Here is a 23,429-nt window from a genome sequence, read left to right as displayed (position 1 = left end):
CTTCACATTTATTTAAACAAACCCAACTGAAAGTTCTATGCTGATTTTTCCTTCATTTTATGCTTAAGATTTTCAGTTGCTACTGCACAAGATATCTAGTCTGGTCTTTCCTAAGATGAAGTTTATAAGCTCTTTTTCAGTACAGTAAACAATATACAGTTGCAAGTAAAATAAACTTCCTTAATAACAGCAATATTTATATTGTTTAACATGCCCTACAAAAGACCTATATGTAGAACACAGAAAGAATTTGCCATGGACATTATAATGACAAATGCAATGACCCTTATAAAGCTGAACTTGGTGCCTCTCCTGTAGCTTTACCTACTGGTAAATAAGGAATGATATAAAACAATATAGTAAACTTTCAACTCCTGTATCATCTCCTGAAGTTGAACTCTGGCAATACAAAGAAGAAACAGCAAAGAAACTACTGAACTAGAAATTAACTTCACCTAAGAATATTGGACAATTTCTATACCTAATCCTTCAGCTTCACAGTTCATATAGGGAGGGTGAAGTGGAAAGACAACTTCTATACTCTCCCTCAAAACTGACCAACTGACTTCAATGACAGAAAATTAATATATAAAAAACGAAAAATCTAATAAAAAACATAGACAATTACAGATACCCAAGTTAAAGTATCAGTTGTAAATGCCACATTCCAACACACCAGAAATCTAACACACTGTTACATTTACCAATTTCACATATAGTTTAAATAAATGTATTTAAAAACAAGAAATAGTATTACCTCATATACAGCCTACGTTTTTCAAAATCTTACAAAATATTCTGCTGCCTATTTAAATAGTGTTTAGAGCTCCCTGCTCAATAATCCCATTTATTGCTAAACACAGTCATTTCTAATGCATATTTTGGCTGAAGAAGGTTTTATTAGCACAGTTTCTGATTTAGTGAGATAATTAAGTGCATGACTACCTTTCAGTGCCTTGGCCCTATTTCCCTATCATTAGTCATTTTTGGATTAACTTATTGCACTAGGAACTTGCAGAGAGAGATCTTGAACTTACAAGTCTACCAGAGGCACTCTAATACATATTCAGAATGGAGCTACCAGAACACATCAAATTACTGTGACAGACAGTATTCCACAATACCTATGACCTCATGGAAAAATGTGCTAGCACATAAGAACTGTTGAAAGCTGTGAAATCAGAGGGTAAGACATCTGCATGAGCACCTTGGGCATCTCTTAACTGTAGAAATCACTGAAGTGCCGTATTATTAAATGGTAATGAATCACTTTTGTCACAAAATGTCTTTGGAAAGACCATGGTTAACTGATAATAAAATAAAGCTGATTCCTTAAAGAGTAAGTCTTCCTCAGCTGCGTACATTTTATTCAACTGCAATTTAAAAATCAAAACCTGGACGAATTCTAAAATGTGACACATGGATGAAACGTGGTTGAAAAGATGCTGTAACAAGCACACGAGTCTGTTGATTAGTGAGCATCTACCCCATGCAAAGAACAACCCGACGATGCATACTGCATGTTGATTCCAACATTCACTTGAAAACCAATGTAAGGAAGATGAGAAAGGTCACCAAGGTATAAATTACCTGCACACAGAGCACTGCCGCTGTGGCTGGAGAGCGGTGAACATCACTATCACAGAGTAGTTACGAGGTGGAGCCTTCACAAATCTGCGGAATTTATCTCCATTCATGCGGATGACTGAGCGCCTTGAGCTCCACTCCATCAGCTGTTCCACTTTCTCAGCCAAAAGATTCTGTAATTGAGGACAAGCATGACGATTGTTTAGGCTTAAAATTTAAGTGCTTTTTATCTATATTCTGCCTTTGCACCCTCCAAACTTCTCTGGACTCAAGATGGAAGTTATATATAGCTGTATGTAGCAGAGTTTAGCTAATAGCATAATTTAGTCTTTCATGTAGTCAATGAGACTTTAAGTATTTAAAAGAATAATTCAATGTGGTCTTAAACAGAAAGAATACATAAAATAAAATCAAACAGGTTGGTACCAAAGACAAAGGAGTAGAGTAAGGATCACTGCCTAACTACAAGTTACTACTACAAGTTACCAGTACAGCAATCATTTAACTTCCATTTAAAAAACTAAAGTTTTAGAAAACACAGCCTTATATTGTATTTACTCCATTTAATAAAACTCACAGCAGGATATTGTCAGTCACTTGAGTATAAAAATGAAAGAAAAATGTACCTACAAAGAGAGAGAAATAGTTACTATGTTTAGAATTTCCTACAAATGTATCATACTGAATTGAAATTCAGGCAAGCTTTGTATTTTGCTAGAGACAAGACTGCACTGTCATATAAACTCATCTAGGTACATTCCATTATGAGATCAATGTTTTAAGTAGATCTCAACACTGAGAAGCAGAAAATATTTTGATTGAACTAGTATTGTATAAGAAAAATCTGCTTGAAATGCTTTCCTTTGCTTGAAAGCATTCCATCCCATGAATGATTTAAAATCAAGCTATGAGACATACTAAAAACCAGCCCTCTTTACCTACCTATTCCTATGAAAATCTATTTAGGGGTTTGGTTTTTGTTTTTTTTTCTTTTAATCAAGTAAGCCTGATTCCACACACACTCAGCAGGAAGTGTTTCGTTTCCTAAGTTACCTAAGTTCAGCAAGCTTGTACTGACCATGCTGTAGGTGGATTGCTGCATATAGCATATCAGGATTAATGCATCTATCTTGGTATAAGTCATCAGCTCCATGCTCACTGGCCCTGTGGAAGCTGCCTTTATCAAATAAAAACTAAAAATAAGAGTGGAGGACACTAGAACATTACAACTCAGAAGCTAAGTGCTGAGAGAGAAAGTGAGAAGGACAGAGAAGGGGGCAGACAGGAACAGAAGGTAAGGAAGACACACCAAACAAAGAGGAAACTAACTTCAGAAAACTTGAAGATGCAAGAACTCTCTTAAAATACATATTTTAATAATGTATCTTAAAATACAAATTTTAATGTATCTTAAAATACAAATTAGTTAAAGGGTTTACATATTGGTCAGGCTCCACTGGGGAGAGATAGAACAAACTAGCTTAAAAAAAACTATTAAAACAGGGACACTCTCAGAAAAGAGAGCGTGATGACAGGTAAAAGGCAAACACTGTCTAAGAACAACTGAGCAATAAGACAAGGTGGCTATTCTGAGATTTTTAAAAAAATTGAATAGAGTAGGAAAATTAGGTCATCTAGTAACATTTTGACAAATCAGTAATGCTATGAATGAGTAGAGATAGATATATGAGGGGAAGGAAGGAATGAACTGCAAAGACAAAGAAAAATTGTATTTTGCCTGTCAGAACTCCCACCTTCAAAATTATCAGAACCCCTGAGGGGCTATCCCCCCCTAGGCACAGATCATCAGAAGGCCTGAGTCCAAAAGAAGCTTTGATGAGTATGGATCATGAATAGTTCTGAAATATCTGCATTTACTTGACCCTATTAAAAAATCCTTTAGTTTTTGTTCCTTTTCTCAGAATTTAGCTGGTATTTGTAATCATGACTGTGAAGGAGAGATTACAATTCTGTTTATCATGAGAATATCAATGATTCAATTGAAACTATAATTATTCTTCTTCTAAAAGACATATGTTTCTGGTGGTTTTGCCTCAAGAAGATATTATGTAAGTTTTTTTCTTTGAAAAGTATCATAAAGCAAATTACACAAAAATGAAGCTTAGATATTTGTAAGATTTCCTTCAATTAGCAGTGTCATGATTAAATCCTTGTTCATTCCAAAAGATTCACTCGTTTTGCATCAGGCACTTCAGCCAGTAATGCACAATAAAATATAAGGAGCTAAAAACGATGGGAACTAGTATATCCAAAAGCTTTAATTATTCAAGCAAAAAGATAAACGAAAGAGAACTAATAAAAAGATGTAACTTTTATATTAAGAAAGGAACGATGCACAATATCCTACCTGGTACAGGAAAACAAATACTTCTCAGATTAGGCCTTATTCAAAGAAAAGAAACCCATGAAATAGCATTAAGGGTATGAAAGCAAAAGCAGGATCTTGAAAGAAAGAAAAAAAACAGGAGAGGGAAAAAAATCCAGCTCTATTACTGCTACATCATTTGCTTCTATAAAATACAGTTGTATAGAAGAATCTTACTCAGAGAAGTCCCAATTCTAGTTTTATTTGGAAGCTAGTTGCCAATAAAAATTAGTCTTGATTCCTTTAGATTCAGCCATGCATAACGTCACCTTTACATAGCTCTTGTGCACTATTCACTATAATGTTCTCAACCCCTTTTATCACTTGTTGTTCTTTGGTTTTTCCTACATGCACAAGTAAAAAGCCAGTAACTGCACTAACTTTATTTGTGTACTACGGTAGGTAAAATCAAGCTAACATTTCAGGAGTGTAGTCATTAGGTACAATGTATATACTTGGTTCACTGCATTCTCCAGAAATCTATTTTTTTCAAATAGAAAGTTATGAAATAGACTGCAGAAAGTGGTTTGCCTCATAAAACATTCTGCTATAGGCTACACTTCTCTTAGGTAACTGACTGCACTTCAATATCCCACCAATATTTTGTACACTTTATTTCAGAAGATGTCTTTTGCAGAGTAACTAATAGATGAGACCTTGTGACTAACATCTCTAGAATTCACAGTGCAGTCTTTCTGACTTGTAAGTCTTTAGAAAAATACGAAGGTCTGATATTGGTTTTGTCAATTATAAAATATTTTCACAATATGCGGCTCAGTAAGTTAGCAACCTTTTTCTCATTTCATTTAATAATGAAATCGAAGAAATAAATGTGAGAAATCAAAGTTTGCATTTTAGCCATGCATTTGACTTTAAAGCTGAGTCTTAAGAAAATATGGCACATTTTAAACTTCTATCTGCCTAATTCAGCTTTGGATCACAAAGGCACCCACCTAACAGACACTACACTCAGACAATTGGTCAGTGTGATAACAGGCACGGGGCAGGGTAATGCATGCTTTATGTATACTGAAGCCAGCAGACCAGTCTTAAGGACTTCATAATTCAGAATCTAATTTGGATATTTTTGTAAAAATATTCTTTTTTTTAAGACAGAAGCGTAGAAAACAGAAAAACATACTGTTGAATAAAAGCATGAGCTCTACGTCAGTCAAAAATTTTCTCCTGTGCAGAAGAAGAGTGTTGAAAAGTGAAGAAAAATTGCCAAAAAACCATGTAGAATGAAAAGGCAAATTTTTCATACTACTCTTAGAAAAATAATCTACTAATATCCTAGAAAGCACTATTAGAAAAGAAAATGGTCTATCCCAAACTGTTTTTGCTATGAAGATACTGAAACCAAATATACTTTCTTTTACCCTCTACTGTCCAGCTATACAATCCATACATACAATTATCATCAAAGTGAATTCCCATTAGGATTCTAGACACTTACAAATTTTACTAAGTTGCCTCTTTTCACCCCCTGGGAAAATTCTTCTGCCAGAAAAAGTCTGGAAGTAGGAGAGAATGGCTAAATCTAACAAAACATATGTAGTGATGTCAGACACAACAACTGTTACTCAAATCCAGACAACAAGGGACACTACCTCATTTTCACTCTAGATTTCTAATTTTCTGCTCCTTTCCATAGTCTCTCCAAGTAAAGACTCTACATATATTTAAATCAATTCATTTACAGAATTCTTCAAACACTTACCAGATTTATGTGGATAACTGAAAGGGTTATAGTTGAAACACTAAAGGGAAAAAATAACAAAAAAACCAAACAAAAAAACAAAAACAAAAACAAACCAACCAAACAAAAAAACCCCAAACAAACAACAACACCACAAAAAAAAACCCCAAAAAACAAACGACCAAACAAACCCCCACCTCCTCCCGCAAAAAAACCCCCAACAACAACAAGAAACCCAAACTCTAAGTATGGCAAAGGAAATTCTTCCTGTATAAAGAAAACTCTGGGTGTGATGTTGCAAATAGCTACAAAAGGATCAACAGATAACAGTCTGTAAAAGCACTGAGAACATTAAATCAATTAATGAAGAAGCAGCCATGTATCATTTACTTATTTTCATTAGCTGATGCCACAAGCAGAATATAAGAACAGGTATGACCTATGTGTGCAAAGAAAATGAATACTATTTTCTGTAAACAAACAGAACTACAACATTACTTGCTGCTCCTACACTATTTTGTCCCAAGTGAAAATATATGGCACATCAACATTAAAAAAAAACTAAATAACCCTTTAAAATCTGAGAAAATCCAAAATCCAGGAATTTTCTTACACAACAAGTACAACTGTTAATTTTTTTAGAAAATGGGATTATTTCATAAAGCAATCACCTACAAAAAATTGTCTTTGATCTTGAAATAGTGACAGTCATTGGTATCTTCTCCTCAATCCTCTTAAGCAGATGAGCACTCCCCACTGAAAAAAAAAGCTGCTTGGGAAAACAATTCTAAAAAATTCCTCTTTTATCCCTAAAGCTAGTAAATGATTTTTCCATTTGCAATTTTCCCTATTATTGAGTCATGAAGAAAGCAAAAAAAAACCAAAAAAAGGTAAATTTCAACTATTATAGATCTTGGTTTCCAGTGGTGTGATGAAACAACCAAGCTACCTGTCAAAAAGCTAAGTGTGACAAGTTATGAAACTAAAGATGCTAGTAGGGCAAGCTTCTGGCATCTGCACCTGAAGCAATTCCCTATTAGGGACTGCTTCTCAGTGATCCCCCATATCTTCTCTCTGTTTCTTAACCCAATAGAGCTTGACATCTACAAGCCTTCCCTTTCATTCTCTGTGACTAGCAGATTAGCTACTGAAAACACAGCTTTACTTATTCATTCTCCCAAGACACAGTGCCGACAAGACAAAGCATAAACAACAAGAATCACCTTGTAGACACACGTGTTGCCTCACTTGACTTTTAATCTTTCTTGGCCAGATTTTCTAAATTTCTTTTGGTCCAAATAAGACTGTTGTGGGCAGGGGGTGCCAAACAACAAAAACCAAAATACCACACATTTTCCCAAGTGCTCCTTGCTCTGTCTGTCCAGTGGATGTCCCTGATATTTTCAAGATTTCTTCTAAAGAATTCCTTTCATTTACTTTGCCTTCTATTAGAATAGCATGACACAGGTAATCTAAGGCATAAGGAGCTATTGGAAAAAAGAAGCAAAGAACTAAGTCCAAGTGATATTACTGAGTGATTCAGTGTTCAAATTAGACTCCTTCCCTTTGAAAAATACCAGATCTAACACTTTACATCCTTCAGGTTTCCAAAGAGGCTTCAGGTTTTTCTGATGTAAAAGGGTCCTGAATACTGCTCAACATGTGAACCTGGAATACTAAGACCTCAGCTCTAGAAAGACTGGATCAAAAGCAGTGACATGAGATACTAGGGAAAGTATAATTTAGCCAGGGAATCGATCTACTAATAAGGCTGAAGCATTGCTTATTACCGAGCCATTCCCTTTTCCTGATAAAAAATTCCAATTCACTCCAGCACTTCAAATTTCAGTTTCTGTAGTGAAAGAAATAAAGAAAGGAGTTTCTAATTAATGATTTGATTCTACATTTGCTACTGGAGATGAGTTAACTACAGATTTTGTTAAGTATTTCTGAAATGATGCTGCAATTTAAAAAAAAAATAAGATGGCTTGACTTTCATGTTTCTTTTATGTGTATTTTACCAACACTAGCTAAGGCAGATTGAAAAACCACCCTTCATGAAAATTCTGCTTTGTTCAATCAGGTGCATCAAATCCCCAAGAAATGCTAGCTCTGTACACAATTATTTCAGGACAACACTCATTGTGAAAAAAACAACCAACCAAACAAAAAGCGAACCACAAAACAAGGCTGCACTGACTGATACTGCATGTAAAGGAGCTCATAAATCTATCTAATGCACGTAGCTTAAATTCTAATTTACTTTAACTCCATTTTAGTCGTTAATTATACTAAGAATAATAGTACAGAGAAACTAATTGCACTAATAAACAATTTCACCAATATGTTGTAAGAACAGTTAACCTCTCTAAAAATGTGTCTGATACATTCACAGATATGCAATTACTGACCCCATTAAAGTGGTGGCAGAAAGATGACAGATTCAACATTCAAAGTGTTCTTACAGGCATTCATTCCTCTGCTGTCCCTTGGTCACCTGATGTCTGCATAAAAATGTAATTTATGCTAGCAACATATCAGTATCCTTGAACACATAAAAATATTTCTATCATTTGTAAAACTCAACACACAATAATGGCATTTATTTAGATAATTTCATACAATATTTCCCATACACCAAAAAGGGAGAAGATAGAAGGCTACTTTCCAGCATAAGTCTTCTAAACAAGATCTCAAATAGCTCACGGACTTGAAAGGTAATTTCTTTGATCTGTCTACATCTTCAATCTTCTCTCTAATTTTTTCTAAGCTATTCTAAAACCCAGGGAAAAAGATTTGAATATATTTCACTTTTATCAAAATTTATTCCTGTTCAAATTAATGCAAGCAGCACCAGTAGCTTTATCAAAAATACTCAGTCTCTTTTTTGAACTTGTCTTTAAACAGGAATAGAAACCAGGGTCATGTCAAAGTTACAAACTGTGATTTCTTGATTCACAACCCTAGGCCTAATGGAGAACTCCCAGATTAAGTATCTGCATATTCCAGTGAGTGACAATTTATTCTGCAGCCATATGCTCATAAACTAATTCTTCTATTGAGAATGACTATCAGTACCGCAAATATTTTCTTCTCTAATTTTTCCTCTGCAAGAAAAGAGAAGCATGAATTAATGCAAATATTACTAACCACTAAGATACAGAAACCTGTTTGGAAACTTTTTTTCCTTCTCAGATTATTTATTTATTTACAAAAAGCCATTGCCCAAGCATAACTGAGAAGCCATGTAAGCTGGCACAGTATGACTGACTTAATATTATGCTCCATTGACTGAAAGTCATTTAGCTGTGACTGAGGATTTGCTTTTTGGAATGAGACACTGATTTTCATCTTTATGTAAAATGCCTACATTGTGGCATAATACCTAAAAAATGTCCTTTTAAGGCTGAGTAGATAAATGAACAGAGAATCAAAACTATATTGTTTTTTTTTTCTTTTTTTTTCTTATTATTTTAGCCCATAAGTTGTTTTATTAGCAGTTTCAGAAAAATCTGGTTCATTTCCTATTACATGAAGCTGTCAGTTTCTGAACATTATAAAAGTATTAACATTAATATTTTTTTACACTGTGTAAGATGCAACATTGAAAATAACCTGTGTAATGGTTTACATGGATGTATTTTGTCCAGTTGATTTTACAAAGATCATCAATTTCCACTGAGTACAATCAAAAATTGACAATTGATTTCAAAACACAAGAAATTCACCCTGTTTTCTATTTAATACTTTTCAAAATTTTCACAATTTGTCAAGTTTTCACAAACTTAATAGTAACTTACTAGAAGTTACTAGAAATAGTAACTTCATTTAAAGACAAACTTCATCTGCTTTAAATAAAACCTATAAGGTCAAAAGTATGAATTACAGAGTAAGACGCTAGTACTGTAAACAAGAGCACAGCTTATTTCAGGAAAGATAATACCTACTGCATTGCATTAAATAAACAAAAGTTAAATAGTTTAAGTTTACAGAAATAAGCCTAGGTAAGATGACTTATACGAGTATAGGCTTTTCACCTATAATTTTATTTTGTTTTTTTTTCCTTTATAAGCATGCAAGTAATTCATTACATAATGAGAAATATTAAAAGGTTGAATTATGAATTAGAGGAAAGATTCTACAACAAAAGCACCAGCTAAACCTCAAAGTACATTTTGCTTAGGTCACCTTTATACTGGAAGGATATTAGTCTCAGGAGAGCATAATATAGGACATCCAGGATGATTCCAAGAGTGCTTGTTATACACAAAAGCTAAAAAAGCTCCATTTACTCTCAGTGGAAAACAATTCAGGGTCACCTAGCAAAAATATTGCAGAAGTTCTTAAAGATGGGAAGAAATCTTTAGCTAAATATTAAAATTATGCACAATAAGTTAAAACTAATTCTGCACATATATTTCAATTCATTAAGATCAAACTCCTAAGTCTAAATTAGTATAATTTTTTTTAATATTCAGAACTTTCAGATTCCTGGGAATTGGATTCAGCCATACCTTTCAGAGTGCTAAGTTTATGATTTTTATGCAGCTACTTCAAGATAACTCTATGTACAATTATTATTTCACAAATCAAAACTCTTTCTAAATCCACAAACACATCTCAAACCTGCAGATTATCAAGATGTTTAATATCAACTTATTTGGCCTGCCATTTTCAAATATTTCTGGTTTTTACATAAAATTAAACTTAACTAAGCCAGCCTTTTAAACTAGTTGCTATTTAGATTATCATTCTGAACTTCTGGACCTCAAGGAGTTTTTTTTTTTTGTTAAGTTCAGCTTTCTCCAAGAGTCATCTCAGAGCATTCCAATTTACAGAGTAGAATTATGAGTCAAGTACTGAAAGCAAATTCAGGAACTAATATATACTTTGTGTATCTCTTCCTTGCTACAAAGAATATGGACTTCTCAAGACAGTATTAACATTGTATTTATGTTTAAAAATAAGTAACTCTTCACTTCTTCAGTGCTTGCTGAAATCAGCAGGCAGCCTTTTTTTACCTAGATCATTTGAAGAAATTGTATTTCTCTACTAAAAGCAAAGGTATGACATTACAGATACTTCTCTGTTTTCTTCATTGTAAAACTAGAGTCCAATGTCTTTGAAAATGTGTAAATGAGTTCTTGCTTTTGCTCTCAAGCACTGTATGTGAAGTTGAATGTTCTACATACAGTGCTATATAATCAGCTGTTCCCTCTCAACTTTATCACGAAATATTTTTGCCAGCTGAATCTCTTACACTATTAAAAAAGAAAGTGTAACAGAGTAAACCATAAGAACTTGGTAATCCAGGATCAGATTGCTCATATACTAGTTTTGTACACACCAGAGCACGTAGCTCTAGTACCCCATATACCCCAAATTACTGCCCTGGGATATATGCTGCCCTAGGAAAAAATCAAATAACTTATGTAGTGTGTTCCTTAGGGAAAACAAACAAATCCAAAAACAAATAAAAAACCAGAAAAAAAGCCCAAACAAAACCCCAAAACAAGAAACAACAAATTCCAAACAAAACAAGCAGCCACCCCTCACCTCTGCACAACTCTTGACAATGCTCAGTCATCTTCACAGTACAGAAGTGATCACTGATGTTCAGATGGAACTCTAGTGTTTCATTTTGTGCCCACAGCCTCCAGTCCTATCACTGTGCACCAACGATTCTGGCTCTCATCTTTACCCTTCAGCTACTTATTTGCATCAGTATAACTCCTCCTGAACCTTTGCTTTTCTAGGATAAACATTCCCAACTCTCTCAGCCCTTCCTCAAAACATTTTCAACTTCAGAACACTAGGTGGAAAGCATGATATTTAAAGGATGTGTATGAAAAGACATCACTTGACTGAAGAGTGGTTCCATCCTATTTTTTTTGTTTTTTTCATTAATGTAAAGCAATTTCTGCTTTACAGAGCAGAGCATCTAGAGAAAAGGTGACATGGACAGACACCAACAAAACTGTTCCTTTGTTCAAAGTGTATTTGTTCCTTGTTTCACAATAAAGTAACTCCCAAACTGACTCACTGTTGAAGTACTGCCAATCATCTTTCCCTTTCTATCCCTTACTGCCTATTTCCCTGCATATTTGTGGAATGACAAGATTTTATGTTGAAAGCTAATAAAGTAATGATGATAGCAACTTCACAGAGGTAATTCACCTCAGAAATTTGAGGTTGCTTTGACTTCGGTGGAATGCTACCAATAAATCACAGTTTGAAAGAGGTCAAAAAGCCAGAGGAGCAACAAAAGTTCAGGGTTTTACTGGATTTACTCCCCAAAAAATTAAAAAATTAAATAGAAACTGGATCGTTTTTGCTCTCTGTAAACAGGCATGCTAGAGAGACATTTTACAAAGCCACTGATAACTCAGCTCTCTTCTCTGTGGAACCACATAGAGACTAATCCCTCAAAGCCCTTAAGCACTGTGCTACTCTGAAGAATTACCCAGACAGCCAAGCCATGGCTAATGCTAAGAAAAAAGCTTTCTTCCTCTTCTTCACTCTTCTATGTTATTCCAAACACCAGGTTAAAATACAGATGCTGTATTTCCAATCTCTGGAAGTACAGAATAGAAACTGCTACAATGAAAAGAAGTTTTATTAAAAAAATATTATGAAAGCCTAGCTAGGGAAAGCATCAAGAATTTAACGTGAATTAGATTATAAAGGAAGACTGGCAAGGGGCAGTAGCAGCTACTGTTAAAAGAATGAATTTAAGGACAAATCAATTCAAAATTTGAAATGTAAAATGCTGAGTAAATACAGAATAAATCAGAGAAGATTTGGTTCTATGAGGGAAAATATACCAGAATGAAGGGGCAGACATTAAATTGTTTCAAGGCACATGAGCACTGTTTGGTAATCAGAAATATAACTACTTGAACAGGAAAGCAATGAGACCTCAATCAAACACACTGAAATAATTCTGACAGAATTTCCTTAAGAATAACACTTATTTTTTAAAAAAAAATTGTTCCAACAAGGAATACAAGAGTACTTCCATGTTCTTTATTACTATATAACAGACATTTAAAATGAGGGCCTATCATATAAAAGAATTTTAGAGGAAGCTAAGTGACCTCTAACAAAACCAACAAATCAGCAGAGTTCTCCATACAAGCAAAGAACAACTAGTTTGTTGTTGTTGTCTCTCATACAGAGCATACATAAAGCATCTAGCTGAAAAATTCTGGGTATGTGTACTCTGGCTTCTTCATCTTCCAAAACATTAAAAAAAAAAAAGCAAACACAACCACAATCAAAACCAAAAACACCAATCAAAAAAAACCAAACAAACCAAAACAAACAGAAAACCCAGCAACAACAAAAATGCTGAAACCCACAAATCAACACATAGGCAGACATAATGAATTTGTCTTTTTGGTATTACTGATTGTCAAATACCTATTTTGTATTGGCACCTTAATACAAAAGGTTATCTTGCTGATTAGTACACTGGGAAGCTAAAAAAGCAGAATTAAATTTCTCACTTGCCTCTTCACAGCAAGTGAATTAAGAGAGTAATGTCAGAGGAAAGATGTGGTGATGATAAGTAATTAACACTTTCTGTCTTGTGACAAGGCAATTAAGTACTTTCTGAAATAAGATATCTAACTATGCACAAACTAGTCTGTGTAAAATTAAAGAATTTAAAAAATTATAATCAAAATTGCAGACAAAATAATTAATCTTTAGAGTGGAAAAAGTTGTTACTGCCAAAGGCACTGGAACATCTTGTAACTACCTACCACAGATACAAGTTTTACTTCTTCCTTAAAATTCCATGTGTTCTTTATGTTTTACCCATTAACCCAAGTACCCATAGGATTAAATTTCCCATGGTAGAAAATATATAAATATTATGCAAAATATTATTACTGTTCTCACAAAAAAAAAAAGATAACTCCAGACTTGGCTAATGTAAGACCTATCAGGGTTAAAAACAATTACAGATTTAAAACAAACCAAAACAAATAACAACAACAAAAACCTACCACCCAAACAAAGAAGCAAAAAACTCTTTTAGATTATTCTTTTGCTAAAGAGGAACATAATTTCAAGACCTAAACCAGTCAAGAAATAATAAGCTTCAATTCTGTAAAATACCAAGTAGAGATCTAAGATTATTCTGCATCTAAAGTTTAGGTAAACAAAAAGAATACTTGCACTTTTAAAGAGCAGGGTGTTTAAGGACAGAGAAAAAATAGAGAGAAAAAAATTATTTGGCGGTTTGCTTTTTGTAGTTGATTTTAAGGAGTCTGTTGATATAGAATAATGAAAAATATAAAGGAGAAAGGAAGCATGATTGTAAAATTTAATATTCCACAGACCCATCCTAGAGCTTTGCTTTGAAAACAATTAGAACAATAAATCTGAGAAGCACTTTCCCTATTTTCTTCCCGGTTGAAAAAGACACTTTTCCTAATTTTCCCAAGAATCACATTTCCTGATTACTTTAATGCACACAGATATATTCTGAAGTCCTCTTTACATCCCAAGTCCATCCTCATAGGAATATAACAAAGGCAGTACCAGCTCAGGCCACAAGTCAGCCTAGTCCATGTGCAGTAGTGGATTCCCACAGAACCCGGGTACTATTGCAGGCACTAACCAAGTATTATTGCAGGTACTAGTATAATATGTATTAGATACACTAATATATACACTAATAACCATATTAGATACACTAGTATATATCTTCCCAGCCTTCATCATTTGCATCTCAAGGACATGCTGAGGTAGAAAACACCACCTTTGTATTTAAAATAACTTCACAAAGAATTAACAATGAAAAATTACTGAAGTCAAAGACTACATAATCTTTAAAAGGTAAACAATTCATTTGTGAATGAAATTTGCACACATTCTTGTCCTGTCTTGGTTTGAAGCTAGCTGAAAAAGATTCAACATATCTAATTCAACATATTATCCTATATTTAAATATTCTAGTTTTGATATCTGCATTCTTTAAGGTCAATATTAGACACTAGCCCACCACCTTCCAGCTTTCCCCCTCTCAACTCCCATTCAATCTAGATTTTGAAGTCAGTTTGGCAAATAAAAAATGCATCTCAGGAATGCTTACTTACAGCCTGGGGAATAAACAGAAATAGTTTCCCTACAAAAAGTTTTCCTTATTGAGTGTGTCCGTACTCCGCTTACTCCCATGGAACTCTAAGAAAGCCACTTCCCTAGCACCCTTACAAATGCTGCAACAGCAGCCATAACAAAGAACTAACAAAGTTTGCCAGTTAGAAGACAGGACACATTGCCACTACTATTTTTTACAGTAGCACAATGGTCTAAGCTAAAGCAGGTATTATTGGAAGGAAGACTCAGAAAAACTGAAACAGTAACCGAACAAAAAGCACAGAGTGGTTCTAATCTGCTCACTTCTCAATTTAACAAGACAAAATCATTTATAAAGATAACCTAAGAGGCATGTTAACTAGTGAAAGATCAAGTGAGAAAAAATCTTTGATAAGCTCATACCTCTCCTGCTCCCTGAAATAGAGTAAGAGGGAGTATCTTCTGATAGATAAAGAATAATTGCCATAGAGAGAAAGATTAGATAGCCCTGAAACCAATTGTAAGTGATAAGTAAGTGCAAAGCACATCAATATGCTTAGCAACAGAATTGGTGAATATTCATGGAACATGCAAGAACAAACAGTAAATCACCTCATTACAAGGAAAAATGCCAATCAGGAATATTGACACTGGTTGCACCACTTTAAATATAATCAGTCTGGGAGATTTTCATCACAGAAACTTCTTGCAGTCTAGAAACATGACAGAGAAAAAGCAAATAGTACTTATCAATTCATTCCAGTTCTCATCTGGCACAATTTACACTCCATGTTGTTCAAGGGAGTCAGGCTTTCACAGTTCAAGAACTGGACATTAAAAAAAAATACATTTTCTGCAGAACTGTATTATTCACTCTGTCAAAATTTCTTTTTCCCTGCACTCTATATGTGCATGTCCCTAACTAAAATTCTCAATGTACACAATTAGTTTGCTCCTTCTATATTTAGAAGGAAACAGTTATGAAATTCTGACAATCCCAAAGATGAGTAAAGTAATAGGAATTATATTCAGGTTCAAGAAATCCACTGCAGACATTTCAGCTCCTCCCTGAACATTCAGTGAAATAACACATCAGTGACCACAGGGAGGAGAAAGCATCACCAGAAATTAGACGCAATTACTGCCCTAATCCCTACAGACACAAAGACTGAGAATACACTTTATCTCCATTTGACAGAAACCTATCCTTTTACAAGAACACAACATGATTTGCTATAAAGTTTTAGGTCTGAATCACATTTACAAATAAGTATGAGGCATTACTTTCCAATTTGCTTTGCTGGTACACAAGTCCTTATCTCCCACTCCAAGGATGCAGCTAAACTGAACTGAATTTACTCTGCAAAACAATGTATATAGAACGCAATAAATATAAAAAAAAAAATTAAAAATAACACAGTTAAATATTCTGCATTATGTATACCCATGGACTTACATATGCAGAACTGAAGCTGGATGATTATTAACCAAGAACACAAATGGGTTGCTTTATACACACACTCCAACTTGACTGAAATCATCTGACTGCCTAAGTAACATACTATTAGTTTGCCTCACTGGCTTTGGCCAAATACCTAATAATTTATTTCTGAGGCACACGGTTAAAAGAGACCATATTTTTCTGAAAAAGTACACTTTGTCAAAAACTATGAGTGGCTGTAGCAGTGTGATGTCATAGTTTGTCTCAGGTGTCCCTGTCCTTTCCCAGATGTCAATAACCTTCCTTCTCCCCACCCCTGACCCCTGCTGGTGCTGTCTGTCAGTCCTGGCATTCCAGAGGGCATCGAGTGATTGGCAGAGTTCAAAGGATGCCCTGCATCCCTGGGGGCCATTGGCCCACCCAGATGTCCCTTGCACCTGAGACCTGCCCACCCTGCACCTGCTTGGTGGGATCCCTGCCCCTGCCCTCCCCCTCTCCTTGGGCTCAAAAGAGCCAGCAAGCACGTGGTTTGGGATTCTGTTAGAAGCTGTTGTGGGATTCAGAAGCCTGCCATTGGAATAAACTCTGGATCGAAGTCTCTGGCAGAATGCGCTCCTTTCTCTCACCTTGCCTTAAAACATCTGCACAGAGGTAAAAGCAGAGCTTTGTGTGTCTGGGCACGTCCCTAGGGCCAGCTGGAGGTGTCTCTGAGGTGAACACACCACAGTTGCCGCCTTTCGGCCAAGCAGCAGAGGCTAGGCAAGCCCGGACAAGTCCCATCTGGACAAATATCGGAATATATTCCTTTATAAGTGGTTCAAAAGACAAATAAGAGTGCAGAAAGGCAAGTATTTAAAGATTTCATAACATAGAACAGACATGGTTTGTGAGCCAGATGGCTTTTCACCAGCTGCTTGTAAATGGGGCTAGGAGAAATAATCTGTAGCATGACTAAGTCAATTTGTAGATACACAGTTCTGTCTTCAGGATAAGTTACCAGAATTTTCAACACTAAAGTAAAGCTTCATATTTATACAAAATCAAATAGTCTGTTTGAGGCACATTAACAGTTCCCATTTAGAACAGAGTTAACCAAAGAGAAAAATTTACTTTCCTGGTACTTCTAAAAGGCATTTAAACAGACTATCAGGGAGAAGTAGCAATAAGCAAATAAAGCAGTTTTCAGACAATTGAAACTTGAAATTTCAATGAATCCAAGAAGTTTCAGGAAAGGGTATATTTTAAAAACATTAATGAAAAAAGGCAATGCTTTCAGAGAGGCTGCAGGTTTTAAAGGAAAATTATCCTAGAGAGAATTCAGTTCCTCAATAAACTGTAGAAACCCCTTAGAGGAAGCTCTACTATCTGCTGATCTGTCCACACTACAGCTCCTTTTTCACTTTATACCTTTTTCATCACCCATTGTTAGGAAAACATCCACTTTTCCCATGGATATTAATGTGAAGAAGGAGAGGTAAGTACTGTTGACTTACTGATGGCAGACTGGGCCACCAGAACTGTTGGAGCAGAATACAGAATGGAAAAGAAACTGAATTTCTTTTTGTAGGAAGACTTCCAGGAGATATTCTAAAGGGAGCACAGGATCAACAATGATGCGGGGAGGAAAGCAGACCTGGAAAATGGTTGAGGGCTATAAGGACAAAGGATGCAAGCTTCTGCCACGTGTGCAGCATATGGCTGAACAGTATACTCTAGTATGTGTTATAAAGCTGAAAGAAGCAGGAAGTTACATTCAAAGTGTTAAACAAAAGCCTACAACAGAATCCATGACAACTGTACTGAACTCACAACTGAGTGGGTTCAGTGCAGCCTTTGAACTGCAGAACAATATATTTCCATTATATTACTGACATAGAATTTATAGGCCAAAATACATTGTTAAACATTCAAGTATAATATTATAGTTCCACTTAACATTGAACCAGCTGTGCAAAGGAATTGTTCTTTTGGTATTGTTGCTATTTATGTAATCAGAGCACTAAGAAATCCTAATCAAGGAGCAGAATTTAATTGTGTGTTACTGGAGAAGTACATTAGAGACAGTTCTGGTCCCTAAGAGTTTGGAAGCTTCAAGCCAGAGAAGACAAAATACATGTTGTTTACTTATTTATAAATTTCTACACACAGAATACAAAAGACCAATGACAACCATGGATTAACATGGCCAACAGTTGCTTTGCCACATTTTTTGTCTAACCACAGACAAGATTTTAGAAACTTGACAGCAAAATGGACTCAAAGAGCAATTTTAAAAACCCAGTTTTTGCAGTGCTTTGTGATGTGCTGTTTCAATAGGAAAATATTAATAAAATGAACCCAGAGATACTTATTTTCAAGATTTAAATAAATGGACAACAAAGAAGATGCAGGATAATGAAAAGCAAGAAGTTGATACAAAAGATTGCTTACACACAGAAAGGGTAAACTAAAATATCTTCGGTAACTTTTGTTTACTATTCATAGTTGCAGAAGTAAATGATATGTAATCTGTCACATATACTGATGGACTAGGGCTAGAAAACAAACAGGAGACAGATGTGGTAAGTAAAACACTGTCATTTTTTGCAAGTTTTCAAAGAAGCCATTGCCTTAATATTCATTAACTGCAGCGAATCTTTATTTTATCCCCGAAGCCCTAATTATTGTGAACCCACACTGTCATCTACATTTTTTTGCAAGACTGCATCGTCTCCCTTTTCAGAAAACTTAATTAAATCTTTAATAAGCCAGTATAAATGTAAAGGATGTGGAAAACATAATATCACCTTATGCATATTTATTAAATTTCTGCAAACCCTAAAGCATTTCTCCCCAAATTAATGGTATGGAAAAATTTATTTTAGTTTACCTACCAATTTCTTTTCTTGCAATAATTCCATCTGTTAGTTCTCAGGGCAGGGACCTCAGTAGTAAAGAGCATCTGAATATAGTCTGCAGAAGTTATCATCAACCCCACAGCTGATCACTTCCTCAGGTAATTGATTAAAATAATGCTGTTTTAATCATTATGTGAAATTAAGCATGAAATCTACCCACCCACAGTGAGTGGACAGCCTTATTTTCATATGCTTGCACAAACTGTAGCATATAATGCAGCTTAAGATCATCAAGGAAGTTACCAATGACATTCTAGTGGTGTCACCACCACATAAATATGAATTGTGGCATTGAAACTGGTGATAGTATAAGTGTAATTCCTAAAAATACTTAATCCAATACAGTTACTTCAGGTAACTCATTAGACCTCTTTGACAAGCAAAGATCCTAAGATAGATATGACAGATCACTGAACTGAATACTAATGGCTGCATGCATGCAAATAATCTTCTCCTAAGAACAAACACTACTCTTAAATAATATTAGCATATTTAAGCCAACCAGGGGACAGAGGAGGACAAAACAATGTTCAAATGTTCCAAAGAACTGAAAATCTGCACTAGTTTTGGAGAAATTACATGAGGTCTAAAAAAAAAAAAAAAAAAAAACTTAATTCCAACGTTGAGGCTTGTGATGAAAACCCTATAAATTAATTGATTGATTAGACATCTGCACACTGTTGATTTCCTCTGGTTGTGGAAAATTTAACAGCTATGAGAAAGCATGACATGCATTATTCATCTGGTCTCACTCTGAGATCTACAAATGGCATTTATAATGCTGTTGTCATCTCATTGAAAAGTTCTATACTTTCTTGGTGATTTCTCTTGGGCAGCTCTTCACAGCACTGACTCGTTTTTCTTCACAGCACGGCCAACAATCTCCAACTCTTTTTCACAGCACAACTAACAAACTCCAACTCTCTCTTCAACCAGATAACCCACTCTTTAGTAGCACGCTTCTTATCGGACACAGCTGTGGCCTATTAAGGGCAGGCCTGCTTCTAATCTTTGGTGATTAGTACAGCTGCAATACCTCAGGTGTGAGACTACCTTCTGAACTATCTTTATTTTCTTACATTCTATCTCTCCCCATAATGTCAGCACCAAATTTCAGTGCTGAGCACTTTGATAAAACATTTGGCTAATATTTTAAAAAACTATATACAACCATCTTTCAACTACCCAATGCCCAATGATTAACAAGACAGTGGATCTAGTCTATCGTTGCGCAGGCCGTGTTTTGTTCATCAGCAGTTATATAGGAAATGGTTATCGTTACCTATCGATGGCCTATCCCATGCCAGTATGACAAGCATATGCAATAATATAATTGGCTAATAACTTCCTCATTTCTTTATTCAAAAATTGTCCTCTTCTCATCAGCTTAGAATTGGTAATCATTTTCAAATGGCTGCCATTCTCCCCTCATCCCCCCCATCACAGTATTCCAGGATGGTCTTGTAGAAGCGACCTTCACACTTTGTTCCCAAGCACACAAAGCAATCAGGTGGGTGAGTACAACATATAGAAATACTGCACCATTAGTTTTTAATCACAGGAAATAACCCATGTCATGCATAAACCTACTTGTCTCCCTCCAAATGACTGATGGAAGATGACCAATATATTAGACTGAAAAAACACTTCTAGTATAAACTCATTTAAAACATTCACATAAAATGAGCATTTCTTATCAGTTACTTCAAGATTTAATGAGTATTCACTGCAGCACCATTCCTTTTATCAAGATGTAATATAGTTTCAATTAAAATGGTTTTAAAAATCATACATTCTTGATACTTAAAATTGTTTTTACAATTTTAAATGTTGTAGAGGTCATCCTATTCAACATTCACCTCAAAAAATAATTAAATGCAGGAGTTTCCACGGGCTGCTGAGGGCATTGTCCAGTAGAGTTTATAAAGTCTACAAGGATGGAGATTCTGCAACTTCTACAGACATTATTTTTTCCCTTTAGTTTCCACTGAAAACTTCCTTCTTCCTGCACCTTCTGGCTGTCTCTGTCATTTCACTATGCAAATTACTAGATTATGAATAACACATCCATTCCTTGTGTTTCTTGGGAAAAAAACTGAAGAAAAAAAATGAAGGGCTCTGATCTTTCAGCAATTCAGAAACTGCATGATTTTCAGACTGATAGTTATCTACAGAAGGGAAGAATCCCTGTTCAAAGCGTATACAATATAAAACTTACACAATCTGAAAAACTGATTAAGTTTGATATGCTATATCAGCTATTTGTGCACACAGGAAGAACCAAATGTATTTATCATAATAGCAACATATAAGTCCAGTTCTGCAAATTTAAATCTCTTCTAAGTCAAATAGGTAATGTCCAATTCAAAGGCCAAACAATCAGAGATTTACTCCTGGGTCAATGTTATTTAATTACTCTCAGTCCCAGAAAGCTGAAACTGCATTTACTGTCTAAGACCATCATCAATAAATGATCCAGATATCAACCCGATTACCATTAAAGAAGTATGTGCTTCAATAAGAAAATGGGCTCTTAAGCATCTGCAGTAAAGAGGCCAATATTTGGTAGAGTCTTAGTGCAGTATACAGTGGGGAAAGGAGAATGCTACTCTTCAGAATGATGACCCACTGTGAAGAACATGTTTACATACTACACTGATTAAGATGCAAACAAAGCCCCTCCACGGAAATGGTAAAAACATTATTGCAATCCATTTTGTACATGGCAAAATATAGGTCTGCTTACATAATAAGTTTGAATATAAATGGTTTGGCAGCTTCACTTCATTCAATATTCATGGTTACGACATAGAAAAAAAAAAATCTGCTTCAGGCCAGAAGAGATTCTTGTAAAAGAACAAATTAACTATGAAGCAAGGTAGCTGTAAAGTCTTTTGAACAGTAACTCTATTCAGTAAATTCAGAAGTATGTCAAATGGACAACACTACTCTAGATAGTAGGAGAGATGAAAAGCACTCGCTTTCTTTGACAGCAAAATACTTGGCGAAGATGAAGATTAATAAAATGACATGGCATAAGCCATAAGACTTGTCAATCCTCTCTCGATGTAGTTGTAACAACAGATGTAGAATCCTTAACAGCATCATTCTGTAAAGCATGGAAAGAGACATGCAAGACCTAGCATTGATGAACTACTCATGACTGAGCATTCCTCAGAGAGGAGAGGTCCATTAGTGGAAAATATAGGCTCAAGAAAACCAGAACTGAAAACAGTGGAAGGGTGGAAGATTACAGGTTGGTGAGGAGATAACGCCTTCCCTCTCTGGGTACGCATTTGCAGATGTCCTTAGGGAAAAAAAAAGAAATACTGGATGAGGTGAACTCCAACTGAATGAGTTAAGTCATTCTTACCCATATTATATAGATGATTTGATGTTATAAAATATTCAAAGCACAAAGTAGTTTTAAACCACTGCTCAGAAAGGAATTAAAAAAGAAAATATATCTTCTGATTATCACAATATGGCACATGGTTTCCTGTTCTGGGAAGAGATATCATCTGAACCATTGTCACGTAACAGAACACAGCAACAGGACAAAAATCATTTCCATAAGGGTTCCTGTCAATAGATGGATAAGAGAGGCAATGATTAGAGCTTAATGAATGAGAATTATCCCTTTTATATATTAGAGCAGAGAGTGATCATGATGAGATCAGAATCCATTACTAGCTTTATGTATTTCAGGGAACTGCAGTAAGGACTGAAGCAGGAAAAATAAAAGCATGTAAAAGAGGAAATATTTGTTTTGATAGCATTTCACACTATGTCATCCCATTTTTCTTCTCCAAGTGTAGCAGAGTACAAAGAATTTATAGAGCTAATTCATGCAGCCTAGTTTGAATTTTCAGGGAAGAAATGCAAACTTAGAACCTACAAGTCACAATGAAGACCTCCAAGTCAAAAGCAAGGAACTTATTAAATCTCAAAGACAAAAGAAGGTCACAGACAAAAAGAATCATGATGAGTCTCCGAAAGCTTCCACACTTTATGCCATGATTAGAAAAGTCAGGTCCAACAGAATAACAATGTGTTGAAAATCTGTAAAACTCAATGTCCTTTAGTATCTTTTAGTTAAAAATAGTAATTGGGGTATCTAAAGGATTTATCGTTGTTGTTACTTTGCAGTGTTTGGAAACACAAGGAGAGCATGTGACACTTAAGTATATGCTAACAATCAGATCAGTATCAGTAGGAACTTCCACAGACAAAATCACATGAAATAGCAACTGAGTATTTTCTTCTGCAGTGTGAACTGCAAGATAACTTTCTAAAACAATGACTTATCCACCTGGAAACAAATTAATGATT

The 23,429-nt window shown here is 35.1% G+C and overlaps 1 protein-coding gene across 1 annotated transcript in view; it reads right to left on the bottom strand.

Annotated features, from left to right (window-relative positions):
- Positions 1-23,429, bottom strand: part of TUSC3 (tumor suppressor candidate 3) — a gene marked incomplete at its 5' end in the record, with an annotated part of 108,371 nt that overhangs the window by 70,727 nt on the left and 14,215 nt on the right. Inside the window, one exon of the mRNA XM_084204415.1 lies at positions 1,591-1,760. Coding sequence (XP_084060541.1) covers positions 1,591-1,760 — 170 coding nt within the window. The remainder of the gene's footprint in view (positions 1-1,590; positions 1,761-23,429) is intronic.

The sequence above is a fragment of the Fringilla coelebs genome (genome assembly GCF_963513975.1).
Source record: "Fringilla coelebs genome assembly, chromosome: 4".
NCBI classification, from domain to species: domain Eukaryota; kingdom Metazoa; phylum Chordata; class Aves; order Passeriformes; family Fringillidae; genus Fringilla; species Fringilla coelebs.
The sequence above is the reverse complement of the archived record's forward strand: the minus strand, read 5'-3'. Positions and strand labels throughout refer to the sequence as shown.